The sequence below is a fragment of the Tachyglossus aculeatus genome, chromosome 4, assembly GCF_015852505.1.
Source record: "Tachyglossus aculeatus isolate mTacAcu1 chromosome 4, mTacAcu1.pri, whole genome shotgun sequence".
In the NCBI taxonomy this organism is placed as follows: domain Eukaryota; kingdom Metazoa; phylum Chordata; class Mammalia; order Monotremata; family Tachyglossidae; genus Tachyglossus; species Tachyglossus aculeatus.
Genome location: NC_052069.1, coordinates 65874170 through 65893855, shown reverse-complemented (window position 1 = coordinate 65893855; position 19686 = coordinate 65874170). Strand labels below are relative to the sequence as shown.

At 43.5% G+C, this 19686-nt stretch overlaps 1 protein-coding gene and 1 non-coding gene across 2 annotated transcripts in view; both read left to right on the top strand.

The window, feature by feature from the left end:
• The first annotated feature begins 202 nt into the window (after nt 1-202).
• The window catches only part of CRB1 (crumbs cell polarity complex component 1), a 183988-nt gene continuing 164504 nt past the window's right edge, over nt 203-19686 (top strand). The window contains exon 1 of the mRNA XM_038745195.1: nt 203-398. Coding sequence (XP_038601123.1) covers nt 329-398 — 70 coding nt within the window. The 5' untranslated portion in view covers nt 203-328. The remainder of the gene's footprint in view (nt 399-19686) is intronic.
• LOC119927944 lies at nt 19475-19612 on the top strand. Its single transcript, XR_005450908.1, has one exon. It is a non-coding gene; the product is annotated as a small nucleolar RNA SNORA7 (small nucleolar RNA).

Genomic DNA, 19686 nt, shown 5'->3' with positions numbered 1-19686 from the left:
TTTTTTTTTTTGCGTGGAACTGAGATATTGTGGGAATCCAGGAAAAAAGACTCCAATCCACTCAGAAAAGACTCTGCGCCGGGTTTGAAAAATGACCGAAAACCTGCTGTAGTAAGGTCTGCACAAGCACAGCTGCCTTTTGAATCTAGGTCTGTGCGTGTTCAGGGGAAAAGCAATGTAGAGGGGCACAGGCAGAGATGACATGGAGTGGACTCCGAAGACGAGTGGGTTGTTTATCTAGTCTGTGAGGTGAAGGGAGCAGAATCGAGATCAGCAGGTGGCAATGGAACCCAAGCCACGCAGATGAGGATGTCCTCTAAAACTGATCATGGCTCTTTCAAGAATTAACTCTCTTCTCATCCTTTACCTGAATGTCCTGCTGCTCCTTCACATAAAAAGTAAGCTCTTCATTTATTAGCCTTTTGGGCCATTTCCATGCTGGAAATTAATAGTACCTGCGGCTTCATCAAATAGTTGGAAAGATGCAAAAAAAAAGACCTAAGGGTAGAAACTTAGTTTGCCATCTATACTGGGCTGTTTTTTTTTTTATCTTATCCTATGAATAATCTGTTTCATAAGCAAAGTAGTGAAATTGTTCATTCCAAAACCTTCTGGCTGGCGAGGATGGATGGGGAAATTATCTGGAAAAAATGTGCAGATTTACAGGCCTTGCACTTTTACAATGTCATGTTCGGAACTTTAAAGCCTCTAAGTTTAAATTTAATTAATGTTTTTAGATCAATCTTTTCTTTCATTCCTAGTACATGTGACTTTTTTCTACCACTTTTAAATAATAATAGCATTTATTAAGTGCTACTATGTGTAAAGCACTGTTCTAAGCGCTGGAGAGGTTACAAGGTGATCAGGTTGTCCCCTGAGGGGCTCACATTCTTCATCCCTGATTTACAGATGAGGTAACTGAGGCACAGACAAGTTAAGTGACTTGCCCAAAGTCACACAGCTGACAATTGGCGGAGCAGGGATTTGAACCCATGATCCACAGCCCATGCTCTTTCTAATAAGCCACGCTGCTTCTCCAGCCATGCTGCTTTTCCCACATTATGGGAAATTCACTGTCACCCTGAGAGTCTCAGGACTACTTGTTGACTAAAAATGGCTCGAGTTTGATTTGCAAAGATCATAGAAAACACAGCTCTTTGTGCTTATTAGTGATATTTTCATCTGATAAAGGCATGTACCTGAACACATTTTCCTACAAATGGGTTGCTCAATATGGGTCAGTGTTGTTTTCCTATAGAACTGCTACAGACGACTGTCAGAATTGGCAAAGAAGAGTGGATGGTTTCAGCTGAGAAAGCTGATCTATGCTTTCGAAAGACAGCAGCTATTGAACATGTCTAAATGAGAGCCGGCTGTGGATGAGGCTGTCAAAGGGATCTTGTGATTTGTGGCTGCCGAATCTGAATTTCAATAAGACCAAGCTCAGAGCAACTGCCATTAAACCAGGCGGCTTGGCATTAGAGTAAAATGGTGAGTAATCTAGGTCACCTGCTGTTGCTGCATCAGTCGGATGGTTACTGTGCAATTTGTTGTTGTGCATAGAGCAGAGTCTGAACCAAACTAAAAACGTCTAAAAGAACTTAACATCGGTGGAGGAAGGAAGGAAGGGAGGAAGGGAGGGAAGGAGGGAAGGAAGGAAGGAAGGAAGGAAGGAAGGAAGGAAGGAAGGAAGGAAGAAAAAACTTTTTAAAGCAGAAAGAATGAGATGATTTTCTGAAATATATTCAGAAATAATAGGTTGATTTTTATAACCATTATTATCATCCTTGATGAGTTATTAAGTTAGTTTGGAAATAAAGTCAAGATCATTCTTTTCCCACAAGACTTAAAATGCATACTTCAAAGGTGGACATTTTTCAAGTGATTTTAATGTGCAAAGCACTGCCTAAACTTTTTCACAGATATTCATCACCGGCATCATCAATAGAAATGGACAGCTCCTACTGTAATTGTGGTAATCATGATATAAATCCAGGAAATATATGACAAGTGGCCCTGAAACAATTGAGCCTCAGAGGCTCAGGTGGACAGGGGTGGATTTCGAGAGGAGGTGAGTTTAGATGGAGGGAAGAACATCTCTTCTGCTGTCACTTTGGCTTTACTAACACTGTTTGCTCCTGGTTCTTCTCTTACCTTTCTGGCTGCTCCACCTCTTGTTTTTTAACTGTGGTTGTCCCTCAGGGCTCCATTTAAGTGTCCCTCCTATGCTCACTCTATCCTTCCTTGGAACTCACCCACTCCCAAAGTTTCAACGTCCATCCCAGCTCCACCACTTGTCAGCTGTGTGACTTTGGGCAAACCACTTAACTTCTTTGTGCCTCAGTTACCTCATCTGTTAAATGGGGATTAAGACTGTGAGTTTCTCCCACGTGGGAGAAACTGATTACCTTGTATCTCCCCCAGCACTTAGGACAGTGCTTGGTACATAGTAAGTGCTTGACAAATACCATCATTATCTTTATTATTATTATTATTATCCTCCCACTCTGCAACCTTAGCATTATTCTTGACTCCATTTTTCTCTTTCAGCCATCATATTCAGTCTGTGGCTAAATCCCATTGGATTTTCTTCCCCAACATTTTCAGACTATATCCTTTCTGATCCATCCAACTGGTAATTGTGATGGTAATTGTGATGGAGAAGCAGCGTGGCTCAGTGGAAAGAGCACGGGCTTTGGAGTCAGAGATCATGGGTTCAAATCCTGGCTCTGCCAACTGTCAGCTGTGTGACTTTGGGCAAGTCACTTCACTTCTCTGTGCCTCAGTTACCTCATCTGTGAAATGGGGACTAAAACTGTGAGCCCCCTGTGGGACAACTTGATCACCTTGTAACCTCCCCCAGTGCTTAGAACAGTGCTTTGCACATAGTAAGCGCTTAACAAATGCCATCATCATCATCATCATGGTCCAGTCATGTGTCATATGCCCCCTCCTTCCTCTCCCCCTCCTCCCCCTCCTCCCCCTCCCCATCCCCCTCGCCCTACCTCCTTCCCCTCCCCACAGCACCTGTATATATGTTTGTACAGATTTATTACTCTGTTTACTTGTACAAATTTACTATTCTATTTATTTTATTTTGTTAATATGTTTTGTTTTGTTGTCTCCCTCCCCCTTCTAGACTGTGAGCCTGCTGTTGGGTAGGGACTGTCTTTATGTGTTGCCAACTTGTACTTCCCAAGCGCTTAATACGGTGCTCTGCACACAGTAAGCGCTCAATAAATACGACAATGAATGAATGAATATGCAGAGGAACAGTGTGGCCTAGCGGAAAGAGCACATGCCTGGAAGTCAGAGGACCAGGGATCTATTCCTGGCTATACCATGTGCTTGCTGTGTGGCCCTGGGCAAGTCAGTTAACTTCTCTGTGCCTCAGGTACATCATTTGTAAAATAGGGATCCCAGTTAGCACTGGGATAGTTGTACTTCCCAAGCGCTTAGTACAGTGCTCTGCACACAGTAAGTGCTCAATAAACACGATTGAATGAATAAAAGTTTATCAGCTTGGATATGCATGTCATTCAATCGTATTTATTGAGTGCTGTACTAAGCGCTTGAGAAGTACAAATCAGCGACATATAGAGATGGTCCCTACCCAAGAGGTTCACAGTCCCTGTCCTACATGGGGTTCAGAGTCCATGTTGTGAGGAGGAGGATTTAATCCCCAATCTGACAGATGAAGTAGTTGAGGAACAGAGAAGTTAGGTTACTTGCCCAAGGTCACACAGCAAGCAAATGGCAGAGCTGTATTTAGAACGCAGGTCCTCTGGCTCCCAGGCCTATGCTCTTTCCACTAGGCCATGCCACTTCTCTAGTTTCACTGCATCAATCAATCAATCAATCAATCAATCGTATTTATTGAGCGCTTACTATGTGCAGAGCACTGTACTAAGCGCTTGGGAAGTACAAATTGGCATCACATAGAGACAGTCCCTACCCAACAGTGGGCTCACAGTCTAAAAGGGGGAGACAGAGAACAGAACCAAACATACCAACAAAATAAAATAAGTAGGATAGAAATGTACAAGTAAAATAAATAAATAAATAGAGTAATAAATATGTACAATCATATATACATATATACAGGTGCTGTGGGGAAGGGAAGGAGGTAAGACGGGGGGATGGAGAGGGGGACGAGGGGGAGAGGAAAGAAGGGGCTCAGTCTGGGAAGGCCTCCTGGAGGAGGTGAGCTCTCAGCAGGGCCTTGAAGGGAGGAAGAGAGCTAGCTTGGCGGATGGGCAGAGGGAGGGCATTCCAGGCCCGGGGGATGACGTGGGCCGGGGGTCGATGGCGGGACAGGCGAGAGCGAGGTACAGTGAGGAGATTAGTGGTGGAGGAGCGGAGGGTGCGGGCTGGGCTGGAGAAGGAGAGAAGGGAGGTGAGGTAGGAGGGGGCGAGGGGATGGAGAGCCTTGAAGCCCAGGGTGAGGAGTTTCTGCTTGATGCGCAGATTGATCGGTAGCCATTGGAGGTTTTTGAGGAGGGGAGTAATATGTCCAGAGCGTTTCTGGACAAAGATAATCCGGGCAGCAGCATGAAGTATGGATTGAAGTGGTGAGAGACACGAGGATGGGAGATCAGAGAGAAGGCTAGTGCAGTAGTCCAGACGCGATAGGATGAGAGCTTGAATTAGCAGGGTAGCGGTTTGGATGGAGAGGAAAGGGCGGATCTTGGCAATGTTGCGGAGCTGAGACCGGCAGGTTTTGGTGACGGCTTGGATGTGAGGGGTGAATGAGAGAGCGGAGTCGAGGATGACACCAAGGTTGCGGGCTTGTGAGACGGGAAGGATGGTAGTGCCGTCAACAGAGATGGGAAAGTCAGGGAGAGGACAAGGTTTGGGAGGGAAGACAAGGAGCTCAGTCTTCGACATGTTGAGCTTTAGGTGGCGGGCGGACATCCAGATGGAGATGTCCTGAAGGCAGGAGGAGATGCGAGCCTGGAGGGAGGGGGAGAGAGCAGGGGCAGAGATGTAGATCTGGGTGTCATCAGCGTAGAGATGATAGTTGAAGCCGTGGGAGCGAATGAGGTCACCAAGGGAGTGAGTGTAGATTGAGAACAGAAGGGGACCAAGCACTGAACCTTGGGGAACCCCCACAGTAAGAGGATGGGAGGGGGAGGAGGAGCCTGCAAAAGAGACTGAGAAAGAACGACCGGAGAGATAAGAGGAGAACCAGGAGAGGACGGAGTCTGTGAAGCCAAGGTCAGATAGCGTGTTGAGGAGAAGGGGGTGGTCCACAGTGTCAAAGGCAGCTGAGAGGTCGAGGAGGATTAGGACAGAGTATGAGCCGTTGGATTTGGCAAGCAGGAGGTCATTGGTGACCTTTGAGAGCGCAGTTTCCGTGGAATGAAGGGGACGGAAGCCAGACTGGAGGGGGTCGAGGAGAGAGTTGTTGTTGAGGAATTCTAGGCAGCGCGTGTAGACAACTCGTTCAAGGAGTTTGGAAAGGAATGGTAGGAGGGATATGGGACGATAACTAGAAGGTGAGGTGGGGTCAAGAGAGGGTTTTTTTAGGATGGGAGAGACATGGGCATGTTTGAAGGCAGAGGGGAAGGAACCAGTGGAGAGTGAGCGGTTGAAGATGGAAGTTAAGGAGGGAAGAAGGGATGGAGCGAGAGATTTCATAAGATGAGAGGGAATGGGGTCAGAAGCACAGGTAGCCGGAGTAGCACTTGAGAGGAGGGAGGAGAGTTCCTCTGAGGATACCGCTGGGAAGGATGGGAGAGTAGCAGAGAGTGTTGAGAGCCGGGGGGGTGGAGAAAGGGGGGAAGAGACTTTGGGGAGGTCGGACCTGATGGATTTAATTTTGTTAATGAAGTAGGAGGCCAGATCGTTGGGGGTGAGGGAAGGAGGAGGGGGAGGAACCGGAGGCCTGAGAAGGGAGTTGAATGTACGGAAGAGCTGGCGGGGGTGATGGGCATGGGTGTCAATAAGGGAGGAGAAATAGTTTTGTCTGGCAGAAGAGAGGGCTGAGTTAAGGCAGGAAAGGATAAACTTGAAGTGAACGAGGTTGGCATGGTGTTTAGACTTTCGCCAGCAGCGTTCAGCAGCTCGAGCATAAGAGCGAAGGAGGCGGACAGTGGCAGTGATCCATCCATCAGAGATGGGGAAAGGGTCAGACAGATTCCCCCAACTCTAAATCCAACAACCTTCCCATTGTGGAATACCTTATGAATCGTGTTAAATTTCTCAGGGACTTCTATTTGCTTAGCAATTTCCAGAGCCTTGTTCTGTTGATTCCCCTTTCAGTGTCTCACCTGGAGAGTTTCAAATCCTCTTCCAGTCTTGGCTCTGGGAGGGAGAGTCAAGCAGAGGCATATCCATTCCATTCCTCGGTTGGGCAGTGGCTAGTGAGTGGAAGGCAATCTACTACAAGGTAAAACTCACCTGTGCTGGGCAGCAGTTCCACGGGAGTGAGTTGAGGGTGGGGACTCAATTTCACTGCAAGGAAGAAGGCAGTGGTAAACCACTTCTGTATTTTTACCGAGAAAACTCTAGGAATCCCCTACCAGAATGATTGCAGATGGAGAGTGGGGCATTCTGGAAGAGATTCATTCATTCATTCAATCGTATTTATTGAGCGCTTACTGTGTGCAGAGCACTGTAGTAAGCGCTTGGGAAGTACAAGTTGGCAACGTATAGAGACAGTCCCTACCCAACAGCGGGCTCACAGTCTAGAAGGGGGAGACAGACAACAAAACAAAACATATAAACCAAATAAAATAAATAAAATAAATAGGGACAAGTAAAATAGAGTAATAAATATGTACAAACATATATACATATATACAGGTGTGTGGGGAGGGGAAGGAGGTAAGGCAGGGGGATGGGGAGGGGGAGGAGGGGGAGAGGAAGGAGGGGGCTCAGTCTGGGAAGGCCTCCTGGAGGAGGTGAGCTCTCAGTAGGGCCTTGAAGGGAATGTGATGAGATGTATCCATGGAGTCGCTTTGCGTCGGAGATGACTCGACAGCATGACAAGATTCTATCGATGGTGTCAAATGCTTCCATAAGATCAATAAATGCGGTATAAAAGTCTTGGTGCTGTTCACTACACTTTTCTGGTACCTGTCAAGCTGCGGAGATCGCACCTGTTAGGTCATGGTTTGGTCTGAAGCTGCATTGTAATTGAGGTAGCACGTGGTTGGCTCTGCTATCCTCTAGTCTACTGAGAAGGATTCTGCTTAGAATCCTACTAGCAATGGCAGCTGGGAGATTCCCTGGTAGTTTGCCACAGTCAATCAGTCAATCGTATTTATTGACTACTTACTATGTGCAGAGCACACTGTACTAAGCACTTGGGAGAGTACAATATAACAATAAACAGACACATTCCCGGACCACAATGAGTTTACAGTCTAGTTCTCTCCCCTTTCTTCTGGAATCAATCAATCAATCAATGGCATTTATTGAGCACTTAATAATAATAATGATGGCATCTATTAAGCAGTTACTATGTGCAAAGCACTGTTCTAAGTACTGGGGAGGTTACAAGGTCATCAGGTTGTCCCAAAGGGGGCTCACAGTCTTAATCCTCATTTTACAGATGAGGTAACTGAGGCACAGAGAAGTTAAGTGACTTGCCCAAGGTCACACAGCTGACAATTGGCGGAGCCGGGATTTGAACCCATGACCTCCGACTCCAAAGCCCGTGCTCTTTTCCACTGAGCCACACTGCTTCTCAGCATAAAAGTCTTGGTCTGCACTTACTATGTGCAGACTCCTGTACTAAGCTCATGGGAAAGGACAATGCAATAGAGTGGGTAGACTTGATCTCTGCCCTCAAGTAGCTTATTATCCAGGAGGAGATGGTGATTAATATGGCATCTTTAAAGTTTCGTGGGCAATTCCTTAGTTTTCCCTATGCAGGGGAATAGGGCCTGCATTATAATAATAATAATAATAATAATGATAATGGCATTTTTTAAGCGCTTACTATGTGCAGAGCACTGTTCTAAGCACTGAGGGGATGCAAGGTGCTCAAGTTGTCCCACATGAGGCTCACAGTCTTAATCCCCATTTTACAGATGAGGTAACTGAGGCTCAGAGAAGTTAAGTGACTTGTCCAAGGTCACACAGCAGCCATGTGGCGAAGTCGGGATTCGAACCTATGACCCCTGACTCCAAAGCCCGTGCTCTTCTCACTGAGCCATGCTGTGTGTGCAAGTGCGTTTGCATGTTTCTGCAGGAATACCATCAGATCTGTCTGCATTTCCAGTTGTCATGGTTTCAAAAGCAGAGGTTATGTCCTCTACAGGGGCCAAGAACACGATTTCTCTTTTTGGCCAATTTTCTATAATTTGAAGGGCTTCCTCCCCTATGGGGGAAGTCATGTTCAAGAGTTCATTGTAGTTTTCTGGACTATTTAAACAATGCAACACAATTTATTTATACATATTCTATTTATTTTATTTTGTTAATATGTTTTGTTTTGTTGTCTGTCTCCCCCTTCTAGACTGTGAGCCCGCTGTTGGGTAGGGACCGTCTCTATATGTTGCCAACTTGTACTTCCCAAGCGCTTAGTACAGTGCTCTGCACTCAGTAAGCACTCAATAAATATGATTGAATGAATGAATAAATTCTATTCTATTCCAATTTACTATTCTATTTATTTTGTTAATATGTTTTGTTTTGTTGTCTGTCTCCCCCTTCAGGAGGCCTTCCCAGACTGAGCCCCCTCCTTCCTCTCCCCCTCCTCCTCCTCCCCCCGCCTTACCTCTTTCCCCTCCCCACAGCACCTGTATATATGTATATATGTTTCTACGTATTTATTACTCTATTTATTTATTTACACGTATTTATTCTATTTATTTTATTTTGTTAATATGTTTTTTTGTCCGTCTCCCCCTTCTAGACTGTGAGCCCACTGTTGGGTAGGGACCGTCTCTAAATGTTGCCAACTTGTACTTCCCAAGCGCTTAGTACAGTGTTCTGCACACAGTAAGCACTCAATAAATACGACTGAATGAATGAATGAATGAAAAAGACTCTAGTGGATAGAGTTTGAGTCTGGGAGTCAGAAGGATCTGGATTCCAATCCTGGCTCTGCCCCTTGTTTGATGTGTGACCTTGGCCAAGTCACTTAACTTCTCAGTTACCTCATTGGGAAAATGGGGACTAATACTGAAAGGCCCTAGAGGGACACAAACTGTGTCCAACCTCCTCAGCTTGTATCTACTCGAGCACTTGGTATGGTCCCTCGCACATAGTAAGCCCTTAACAAATACCATAAAAAAGATGGAAGAAGCATAAATGTAGGAAGGAGAGAGTAGCTGTAAAGTGTGAAAAAAAAGTCCAATCAATCATATTTATTGAGTGCTTACTGTGTGCAGAGCACTGTACTAAGCGCTTGGGAAGTACAAGTTGGCAACATATAGAGAACGGTCCCTACCCAACAGTGGGCTCACAGTCTAGAAGTCCACAGTCCCATCTGTGAGAGATCAATTAATTGTATTTATGTTTGATCTTTCAATCATATTTACTGAGCACTTACTGTGTGCAGAGCACTGTGCTAAGACCTTGAGAGAGTACAATACAACAATAAACAGACACGTTCACATTCCCTTCCCACAATGAGCTTAATCAATCAATCAATCAATCAACTGTATTTATCAAGAGCTTACTGGATGCAGAGCACTGTACTAAGTGCTTGGGAGAGTACAATATAACAATGTAAAAAACACAGTCCCTCCCCACAGTGAGCTTACAGTCTAGGGGGATATTAATTGAGCACTTACTGTGTGCAGAGCACTGTACTAAGCGCTTGGGAGAGTGCAATACAGCAATATAACAAACACATTCCCTGCCCATAATGAGCTTAGGTCTGGAAGGAAATCTACTGAGTACACATTTGTAATTTATTTATTTATATTAATGTCTATCTCCCCACCTCTGGACTGTGAGCTTATTGTGGGCAGGGAAAGTATCTGTTTATTGTTGTATTGTACTCTCCTATATGTACATATACACAAATTATATCTTATAAATTAATTATTTTTTCATCCTCAAGACTATAGGCTCATTGTGTGTGGGGAATGTGTCTACCAATTCCATTGTATTGTATTCTCCCAATCATTTAGTACAGTGCTCTACACAAAGTAAACACTAAATAAATACCACTGATGATAATGAAGATGATTATGATTGATTGAGGGCTTACAAACATGCCCTCAAACATGGTGGAAAACATGGTAATAATGGTGGAAAACATGGTGGAAAACATGGTAATAATGACTCCAGAAAGTACAACAGAATTGGTAGATATGAACGACTTTTACAAAAAGCTTACAGTTCACAGTTGGGAGACAGACATTAAAATGAATTACAGATAGGGAAAACAGTACAGTAGGCAACTACAGAATGAGCGCGGCATAGTGGACAGAGCATGGGCCTGGGAGCCAGTGGTCATGGGTTCTAATCCCGCTCTGCTGTGTGGCTTTGGATAAGTCACTTCACTTCTCTGTACCTCAGTTACCTGAGGACTAAAAGGGGGTTAAGAGTGTGAGCCCCATGCAGGATAGGAACTGGATCAAACCTGATTTGCTTGACTCCACCTCAGTGCTTAGTACAGTGACTGGCACACAGTAAGTGCTCAATAAATACGATTGGTGATGATGATGATGATGATGATGATGAACAAATACAACAATTATTATTATTATTATTATTATTATGGGTAGGCAGGTAGCCCCTTACAGGTAGGTACAGCATTTATGGGTCTGCAACTGGGACTGATAAATCCAAATTAGATGGGGAGGTGACTTTGTCAATCAGAGCATCACAGGAGAGTCAGAGGGCCTGGGTTCTAATCCTGGCTCCACCACTTACCTGCTCTGTGACTTTGAGCAAGTCACTAAACTTCTCTGTGTCTCAGTTTCTGCATCTGCAAAATGGGGATTCAATACCTGTCTTCCCTCCTACCTTTGAACCCCAAGTCGGACCCGATGAATTTATATTCATTCAATCGTATTTACTGAGTGCTTACTCTGTGTAGGGCACTGTACTAAGCACTTGGAAAGTACAGTTCGATCTACCTCAGCACTTGGGATGCATGTAGTAAGCACTTAACAAATACCATTATTATGATTATATTGTTTGGACAAAGTAATGCTTGGGGCTGGGTGTTGGGTGGATTTGTTGAGGTGTCTCCAGGAACCAGGGTGGTGAATCTGCTTTCCACGAAGCAGTCGGAGTTTTTCCCACGTGCTCCCTGAAGCAAAGACGGTGTTGGTTGCTCAGCTGCTATCTTATGAGCTTGACAGGGCCCCAGAAAAATTTAGGGGAGCTTCTGACATTTTAAATAATCCTTTGTGATCAGGAGAAGTTGATGTGGCTTGGCCTCACGGAACCAGAGATCTGTTGCCCCGTTCCCCAGGGAGCAGAACAGGAGAAGCAGGAAGTGTTCACTGTAGTATCTTTCCTTATTCTTATCCCCCGTAGCCTTAGAGATAATACAGTCACTGGAATGGCAGGGAACCATTACTTTCCATAAAGTGACTTTGTGTATTTTGCTAAGGTCTAGGAACCTAGAAAGTCCACAATTCATATTTTTGATCATCAATTGTAAAATACCCAAATCAGTGAAGGCTGTGATTTCTGGCTCATTAGGCTTTTGCATTTATTTGTAAAGAAAACAGTTTGTGTGGAATATTACAAGTAACTGGCAATTACAGTTCTAAAGAACATAATCAAAGAAAAGGGTAGCAGTGGGGAGATCATTAGTCAAGTCTATAAGTGGGTTCTGCTTGTGAATAATGATCGCTTACTCAAATCAGAGGAAAGCAAGGCCCTAAATGAAGGGAATTTATCACGAATTCTCTGTCAGCTGCATTGGTTATGCACTTCATTTCAAAACGCTGATACATTGTGTTGCCTCTGAAAGGAATTGATTGAGAGATCCGTGATAGAATTTTAAAGAGGATTGAGTTGTAAAGATAAACCAAGGAAGAAAACCCTACCTACAGACCAAGTACATGATCAGGTAAATTTCTCCTGGAAGACATCCTTCTAGTAGGTAATCATGTCTATTGGAAATTGACTAGAATACAGATTTCCCACAATTAGACAGTAAGCTCATTATGGGCAAGAAACATACCCACTAATTTCATTGTACTGTATTCTCCCAAGTACTTAGTACAGAATTCTGCACATAGTAAGCACTCAATAAATACCACTGATAATTTGATAGTTAAAGAATACATTAAGCACTGACTATGTGCTAAGTTGTGGAAAAGAAAGACACAGAGAGAGAGAAGGAGGGAGGAAAGAGAGAGGGAAGGAAGATAGGAACATATAATAATAATGATAATGATAGCATTTGTTAAGCGCTTACTATGTGCAAAGCACTGTTCTAAGCGTGGGGGGGGCTACAAGGTGATCAGCTTGTCCCACGTGGGGCTCACAGTCTTAATCCCCATTTTACAGACAAGGTAACTGAGGCCCAGAGAAGTTAAGTGACTTGCCCAAAGTCACACAGCTGGCAAGTGGCAGAGCCGGGATTAGACCCCATGACCTCTGGCTCCCGAGCCCATACTCTTCCCACTGAGCTACGCTTGTTCTTGATCAGCCTTGCTACCTGACCCAGATGGGGATCATGATCCAGGTGACTCTCAGATAAAGATACAGGTAACAGGGGGCAATATTCAACAAGCCAAGGAGAAAATAAAGACAAGTGAAAGAATGGCTCTTGGAGGGGGGAGTATTAAGTACCTGGGAGAGTACACTATAATAAAGTTGGCAGAACCATTTCCCACACATAAGTAGTCTAGATGGGAAGACAGAGATTAAAATAAATTACAGATAGGAGAAATGGCAGAGCATAGTGATAGGCACATAAGTTCTGTGGGGCTGAGGGTGGGGTGAATATGAAGGGCCCTAAGGGGAATAGATCCAAGTGCAGAAGGAAGGTTGAAAAGGGGCAAGAGAGCTATTCTCTATTCTCCATCTGTTCTATTCTCCAGCTACAACCAGTCCCTTGGAGAGCTCATTGGCTTCCATGCCTTCAACTACCGTCTCTATGATGATAATTCCCAAATCTACATCTCCAGCCCTGATCTCACTCCCTCTTCACAGTTTTGCATTTCCTCCCGCCTTCAACTCTAATTGGACGCCCTGCCGTGACCTCAAACTTAACATGCCCAAAACAGAACTTATCTTCCCACCCAAAACGTGTCCTCCCCTGACTTTCCCATCACTGTAGGCAGCAACACCATCCTTCCTGTCTTCCAAGCCCAAAACCTTGGCATTACCCTTGGCTCCTCTCTCTCATTCAACCCACATATTCAATCCATCACTTAATCCTGTCGGTTCTACCTTCGCAACATCGCTAAAATCTGCTCTCTCCTCTCCATCCAAACCGCTACCACATTAATCCAAGCATTTATTCTATCCCATTTTGATTGCTGTATCAGCCTCCTCACTGATCTCCCTGTTCCCTGTCTTTCCTCACTCTAGTCGGTACTTCACTCTGCTTCCCAGATCATTTTTCTACAAAAACATTCAGTCCATATTTCCCCACTCCTCAGGAACCTCCAGTGGTTGCCCATCCACCTCCACATCAAACAGAAACCCCTTACCAACAGCTTAATCACCTTGCCCCCTCCTACTCCACTTCTCTACACTCCTACTACAAACCAGCCCACGCATTTCGCCCCTCAAATGCCCACCTACTCACTGTACCTCATTTTCATCTATCTTGCCACTGGCTTCTTGCCCATATCTGCCTCTGACCTGGAATACCCTCCCTTTTCATATCAGACAATTTCCTGCCACACCTTGAAAGCCTTACCGAAGGCACATCTTCTCCAAGAGGCCTTCCCTCACTAAGCCCTCATTTCCTCTTTTCCAACTCCCTTCTGCTTTTCCTGTCTTGCCCCCTTAATTTCATGTCCCACAAGCCACACAGCACTTATGTAAAGATCCATAATTTACTTATTTATATTAACATCTGTCTCTCCCTCTAGACTGTAATCTCGTTCTCAGCAGGGAATGTGTCTACTAACTCTGTTGTATTGTTATATTGTACTCTCCTGAGTGCTTAATACAGTGCTCTCATGTAGTGTGCTCAATAAATGATTGATTGATTGATTGATTGACTGGAGGGAATGGATAGGCTGTCCCTGTTAGTAGCATTATCTTCAAAATGAAAGGCAGCATTTTTTCTCTCTCTCCCTCTAACTCTGTGAAGTGTGTGGGTGTGTCTGTGATATGTATAAACTAGCATTACATCTTGGTAGTGTGCATCTTTATTAGAAGAAAGCCTGTCAGATTGTCACTACTAGAGATATAGAAATTACGATAGTTTTTAAGGAAATAGAACTGGACTATTACAAAAAAAAACTTAAAAACTTACTTAAAAAAAGTTGATTTTACCTCCTTATCTTTCACTACAAAAATAATTACCCGTTTAGTCATCTGATTATCAAGTATCTGATTTAAGAATGCATCATAAACAACATTTTAGAATGATGATTTTTCTTAATTGTGATTCTTAGTATATCCCAGATACTGCTAATGTAAATATATTGCTGATTAGTTTTTTTATATCTGAAATCCAGTGAATGAGGTAACAAAATGGGCTTTTTTTGATGGACAATGAAAGCTCTGAATAACTGACATCGTTTTGTTGGTGGTTACCTTAGCAATAATCTTGATGCAAGCTTTTCAGCCACGCAAGCGGTTTCTATAACAACGTGATGGGATGCTTTAGAAACAGACCTGAAGTAAACAGATTCAACATTAAAAGTCTCTTCTCCCCTTTCCTGCCTTAGAATCTGATTTGCCTGACAGCACAGTAGAGTACATCTGTTTATGTGACAGAATCATCTGTAGATAGTGCTATTATTCCATAAGACAAAAACATCAGATCAAGGACTTCCAACCATAGAGACATCAGCACAGATAGTTTGAGTTCTTGCCTTTTATGTGCAATTTAAGGTTCCATTTGCCAAAAAAAGTTGTAAGATATAACAGACTGAAAAGGCTTTAGGGATCTGTCTGTTTCCTGTTAATTCTATAATTAAGTACGATGTGAAATATTCATCATTAGATATATGTTTAAGAATCTCACCACAGACCAGCAGAAAGCTTGGGTTTTAGTGAGAAGTCACGCAGAATAATTGTGACTTGTAACAATGATGGTCCTTGGAATGGAGCGAGAAGATTGAAGCATCTCGGTTGACCAGAGTTTGAGAAGGAGATTCAATCAATAATGGAATTGGAAACTGGAAAAAAGGAAGAATTTCTCTGTAGTTTCAAGCAGTATTAAGGTTTTCTTACAGAACAGGAAAGGGCACAAGTACAGTGAAACTCCAACTCTGTTAGTAGGTCTGGGGATGGAGCTCCTTCTCTAGACTGTAAGCTTCCTGTGGGCAAGAAATATGTCTACCAACTCTGTTATATTGTACTTTTCCAAGGCCTTAGTACAGTGCTCTGCATATGGAAAGTGCTAACTAAATATCATTGAGTTACTAATTGATTGGAATTTTTCAATGTAGGCAGAGTGGCCAGGCAATCAATCATATTTATTGAGTTCTTACTGTGTGCAGAAAATGTACTAAGCACTTAGGAGAGCAGCATGTCCTAGTGGATAAAGCACGGTCCTGGGAGTCAGAAGGACCTGGGTTCTAATTCCGGCTCCGACACTTGATTTCTGTTTGACTTGGGCAAATCACTTCACTTCTCTGTGCCTCAATTCCCTCATTTGTAAAATGTCAAATAAGACTGTGAACCCCATGTGGGATGGGGACTGTGCCCAAACTGATTTGCTTGTAATTAATAATTAATTAATAATGGTATTTGTTAAGTGCTTCCTTTGTGCCGGGCACTGTACTAAGCACTGGGGTGGACACAAACAGATCAATTTGGACCCAGTTCCTGTCCCATGTGGGGCTCACGGTCTCAATCCCCATTTTACAGATGAGGTAACTGAGGCACAGAGAAGTGAAGTGACTTGCCCACGGTCATACAGCAGACAAGTGGCAGAGCCGGGATTAGAATCCATGACCTTCTGACTCCCAACTCCGTGCTTCATTCACTACACCAAACTGCTTCTCATGCTGTTCTAAGCACTGGAGAAGATACAAGCTAATCAGGTGGACCCAATCCCTGTCCCACATGGGGCTTACACTCTTATTCCCATTTAACAGATCAAAGGAGCTAAATCCTAATCTCCTCCCCACCACTTGCCAGCTGTGGGAACTAGGGCAAGTCCCTTTACTTCTCTGTACCTCAGTTTCCTCTTCTACATATGAGGAATGGGGATCCAATACCTGTTCTCTCTCCCCTTAAGATAGCAAACCCCGTGTGGAAAAAGGAATGTGTCAGACCTTATTATTTTGTACTTACTCAAGGTCTTAGTATGGTGCCTGGCACATAGTGAGTGGTTAACAGGCATCATAACAATTTTTATAATAATAATAATAATAATGGCATTTATTAAGCACTTACTATGTGCAAAGCACTGTTCTAAGCGTTGGGAAGGTGACAAGGTGATCAGGTTGTCCCACAGGGGGCTCACAGTCTTAATCCCCATTTTACAGATGAGGTAACTGAGGCCCAGAGAAGTGAAGTGACTTGCCCAAAGTCACACAGCTGACAATTGGCAGAGCTGGGATTTGAACTCATGACCTCTGACTCCAAAGCCTGTGCCCTTTCCATTGAGCCACGCTACTTCTCTGAAGAAAAAGAAAAAGTAGAAGAAAAGTATCTGATTGGGAATGAAGATAACTGGGCATTTTCCTGCAGGTTAATAAATCCTTTTTTATGATATTTGTTAAGCATTTATGATGTGTCAAGCACTGTGAAAGCACTGGGGTAGGGACAAGATAATCAGGTTGGAGATAATCCTGGCCCCACAAAGGGCTCATAGTCTAAGCTGGAGGGAGGAGGATTTTGCTGCAACCGTGGCTCAATGGAAAGAGCCTGGGGGCTTTGGAGTCAGAGGGCATGGGTTCAAATCCTGGCTCTGCCACTTGTCAGCTGGGTGACTTTGGGCAAGTCACTTAACTTCTCTGAGCCTCAGTTACCTCATCTATAAAATGGGGATTAAGACTGTGAGCCCCACGTGGGACAACTTGATCACCTTGTATTCCCCCTCAGCACTTAGAACAGTGCTCTGCACATAGTAAGTGCTTAACAAATGCCATTATTATTATTATTATTATTATTATTTAACAAATACCATCATTATTATTATTATTATTATTTAAGCCCCATTCTATGGATGAGGTAACTGAGGCAATTGAAGTGACTTTCCCAAGGTCAGACAGCAGGCAAGGGGTGAACCCAGGATTAAAATGCTGATCCTCCGACTCCCAAGCCTGTTCTTTTTCCACTAGATCACGCTGCTTCTTGTGGCCTAGACTTGGACCACAGGTCTGGTGGCATTTCAATGGCTGCGCTGCAGGCCTCTCTACAGTTGAGGCTGAATGAGCAGAAAAAGGAAAAATTCACCAACCCTTTAGCACCGAGGCAGAGGTCCAAGTGATCACACTGAAGAAACCCAGACTCTTCATCTCTGCCCCCGTCTTGCCAAGGAACCTTGGAAAGTCAGTCTTCCTTCCCAGACTTTGGTGATGGCCCATAAAAGAGCATATCCATGTCTGCGTCTCAGGGTGTGATTTCTAATTCCTTCTACAAAACACTTGAAGATGCTTGAGTGAAATTTCCATTAGGATTTTAAACATAACGTGCAGTAGGTATAGAACTTGTTCAACAAGTAAATTCAAGTCCAAGGTGGCTGCCCTTTCCCTATCCCAAATATAATAATAATAATGTTGGTATTTGTTACGCGTTTACTATGTGCCAAGCACTGTTCTCAGCACTGGGGTAGATACAAGATCATCAGGTTGTCCCACGTGGGGCTCACAGTCTTCATCCCCATTTGACAGATGAGGGAACTGAGGCCCAGAGAAGTGAAGTGACTTGCCCAAAGTCACCCAGCTGACAAGTGGCAGAGCCAGGATTTGAACCCACGCCCTCTGACACCAAAGCCTGGGCTCTTTCCACTGAACCACAGTTGCAGCGGATAAATCACAACAGCACATTGTAAGAATTATTGTGCCACCTTCTTTGCCCTTGGCAGTGACTCAAATAATCTTTTAAAGGCTTCTCTCCTGGGTGCTAGACATAGGACTGCAATGCTAAGTTATTCCTTTTAATGTGAATTACTGAAAGGATCACTTGTGGGCTATATTTGAACGTAGAATTCTGGGTGGCAGACAAAATACTTCTCATTTATAATTTCCCTCATGGTATCAGTTTTGTGATTCTAGCCTTCAACTAGAGTTGTGAATGGGTCACATTTCAATTTTTAATAACTATTCAATGGGACAGATTAAACTACGAGGACTTTTTTAGACAATAGGAACCCTTTGAAGCTAATTGCATTCTATCTTCAATAACAAGAGTGAGTCGGTAATGTTGGAAGTTTATCTGTTGATCAGCTTAAAAATAAGACTCGTGGAAAGAAGAAACATATGGTTTTTCTGAGGGGTCAGAAAAACACCTATATTCTCCAGGCAAGTACTTACCTGTTAGTGGTAAGCACACCTGTGAAATGAAGGATACTCCATTGTTGGGAAAGCAGGTTAAAAAAGTATTGCTAGTTAATACATTCATCTATTATGATAAATAAGTTAGTTCATGGAGTTCCAGGCCTGATTATAGTTAACAATATAATTTTATTCAACAATATAATTTTCTCCTTTAATATAATTCTACTGATCAAAATGCAATTAAAATAATTTTCACATTTACATTATTTTGTAAACTGGGAATTACAAAGGAAGAGAAAGATTAATTGGTGAGGTGCATAGTGACAAAAATAACTCCTGTGTATGTGTGAATGAACAGGATACTGTACACGAGGAGAATAGAATTAATGTATATTCTTATTTTACTAGGATTCATATGTACATTTTCTTTATCCTATTATGTTTCTAGATCAATGGCAGTAGAGTCTCTCTTGAAGTCTCTTCTCTATCTGCACAGTTTACTCAGAAAAGATGTTTAGGTACCTCAACACAATTCTCTCCCAGAGGCTGGGCATCATATTTATTGAGCACTTACTGTGTGCAGAGCACTGTACTAAAAACTTGGAAGAGTACAATATAGCAGAGTTGTATAAGACAAAATTTAAGTTTTCTGACTCATATTTCCTTTCTTTCTAGACACATCTCTCTAGCTGTCAGTTTGTTGCCTGTGGACTGTAAGCTCACTGTGGGCAGGGAATATGTCTGCTTAAGGTTATATTTTACTCTCCCAAGTGCTTAGTATAGTGGTCTGCACACAGTAAGTGCTCAGTAAATAGAATTGAATGAATGAATGAGCTATCCTTTTATTTTAAAGAGGACACCACAAACAGTAAGAGTATGGCTGTTAGCCCCATCCTGGAAAAGGACTGTGTCCAACCTAATTCACATGTATCTACTCCCCATTTTACAGATAAGGTAACTGAGGCACACCCCTCTCTGGGTCACACCTGGAGAGTTTTCAGTACTCTACGAGTCTCGACTTCAGGAGGGAGAGTCAAGCAGAGGCCTACCCTTTCCATTCCTAGCTTGACCAGTGGCTAGAGAGCGGAAGGCAATCTGCTACAAGTCAAAACTCATCAGTGTTGGGCAGCAGCGTCATGGGAGAGAGTCGAGGGCAGAGACTCAAGTTTACTGAACGAAA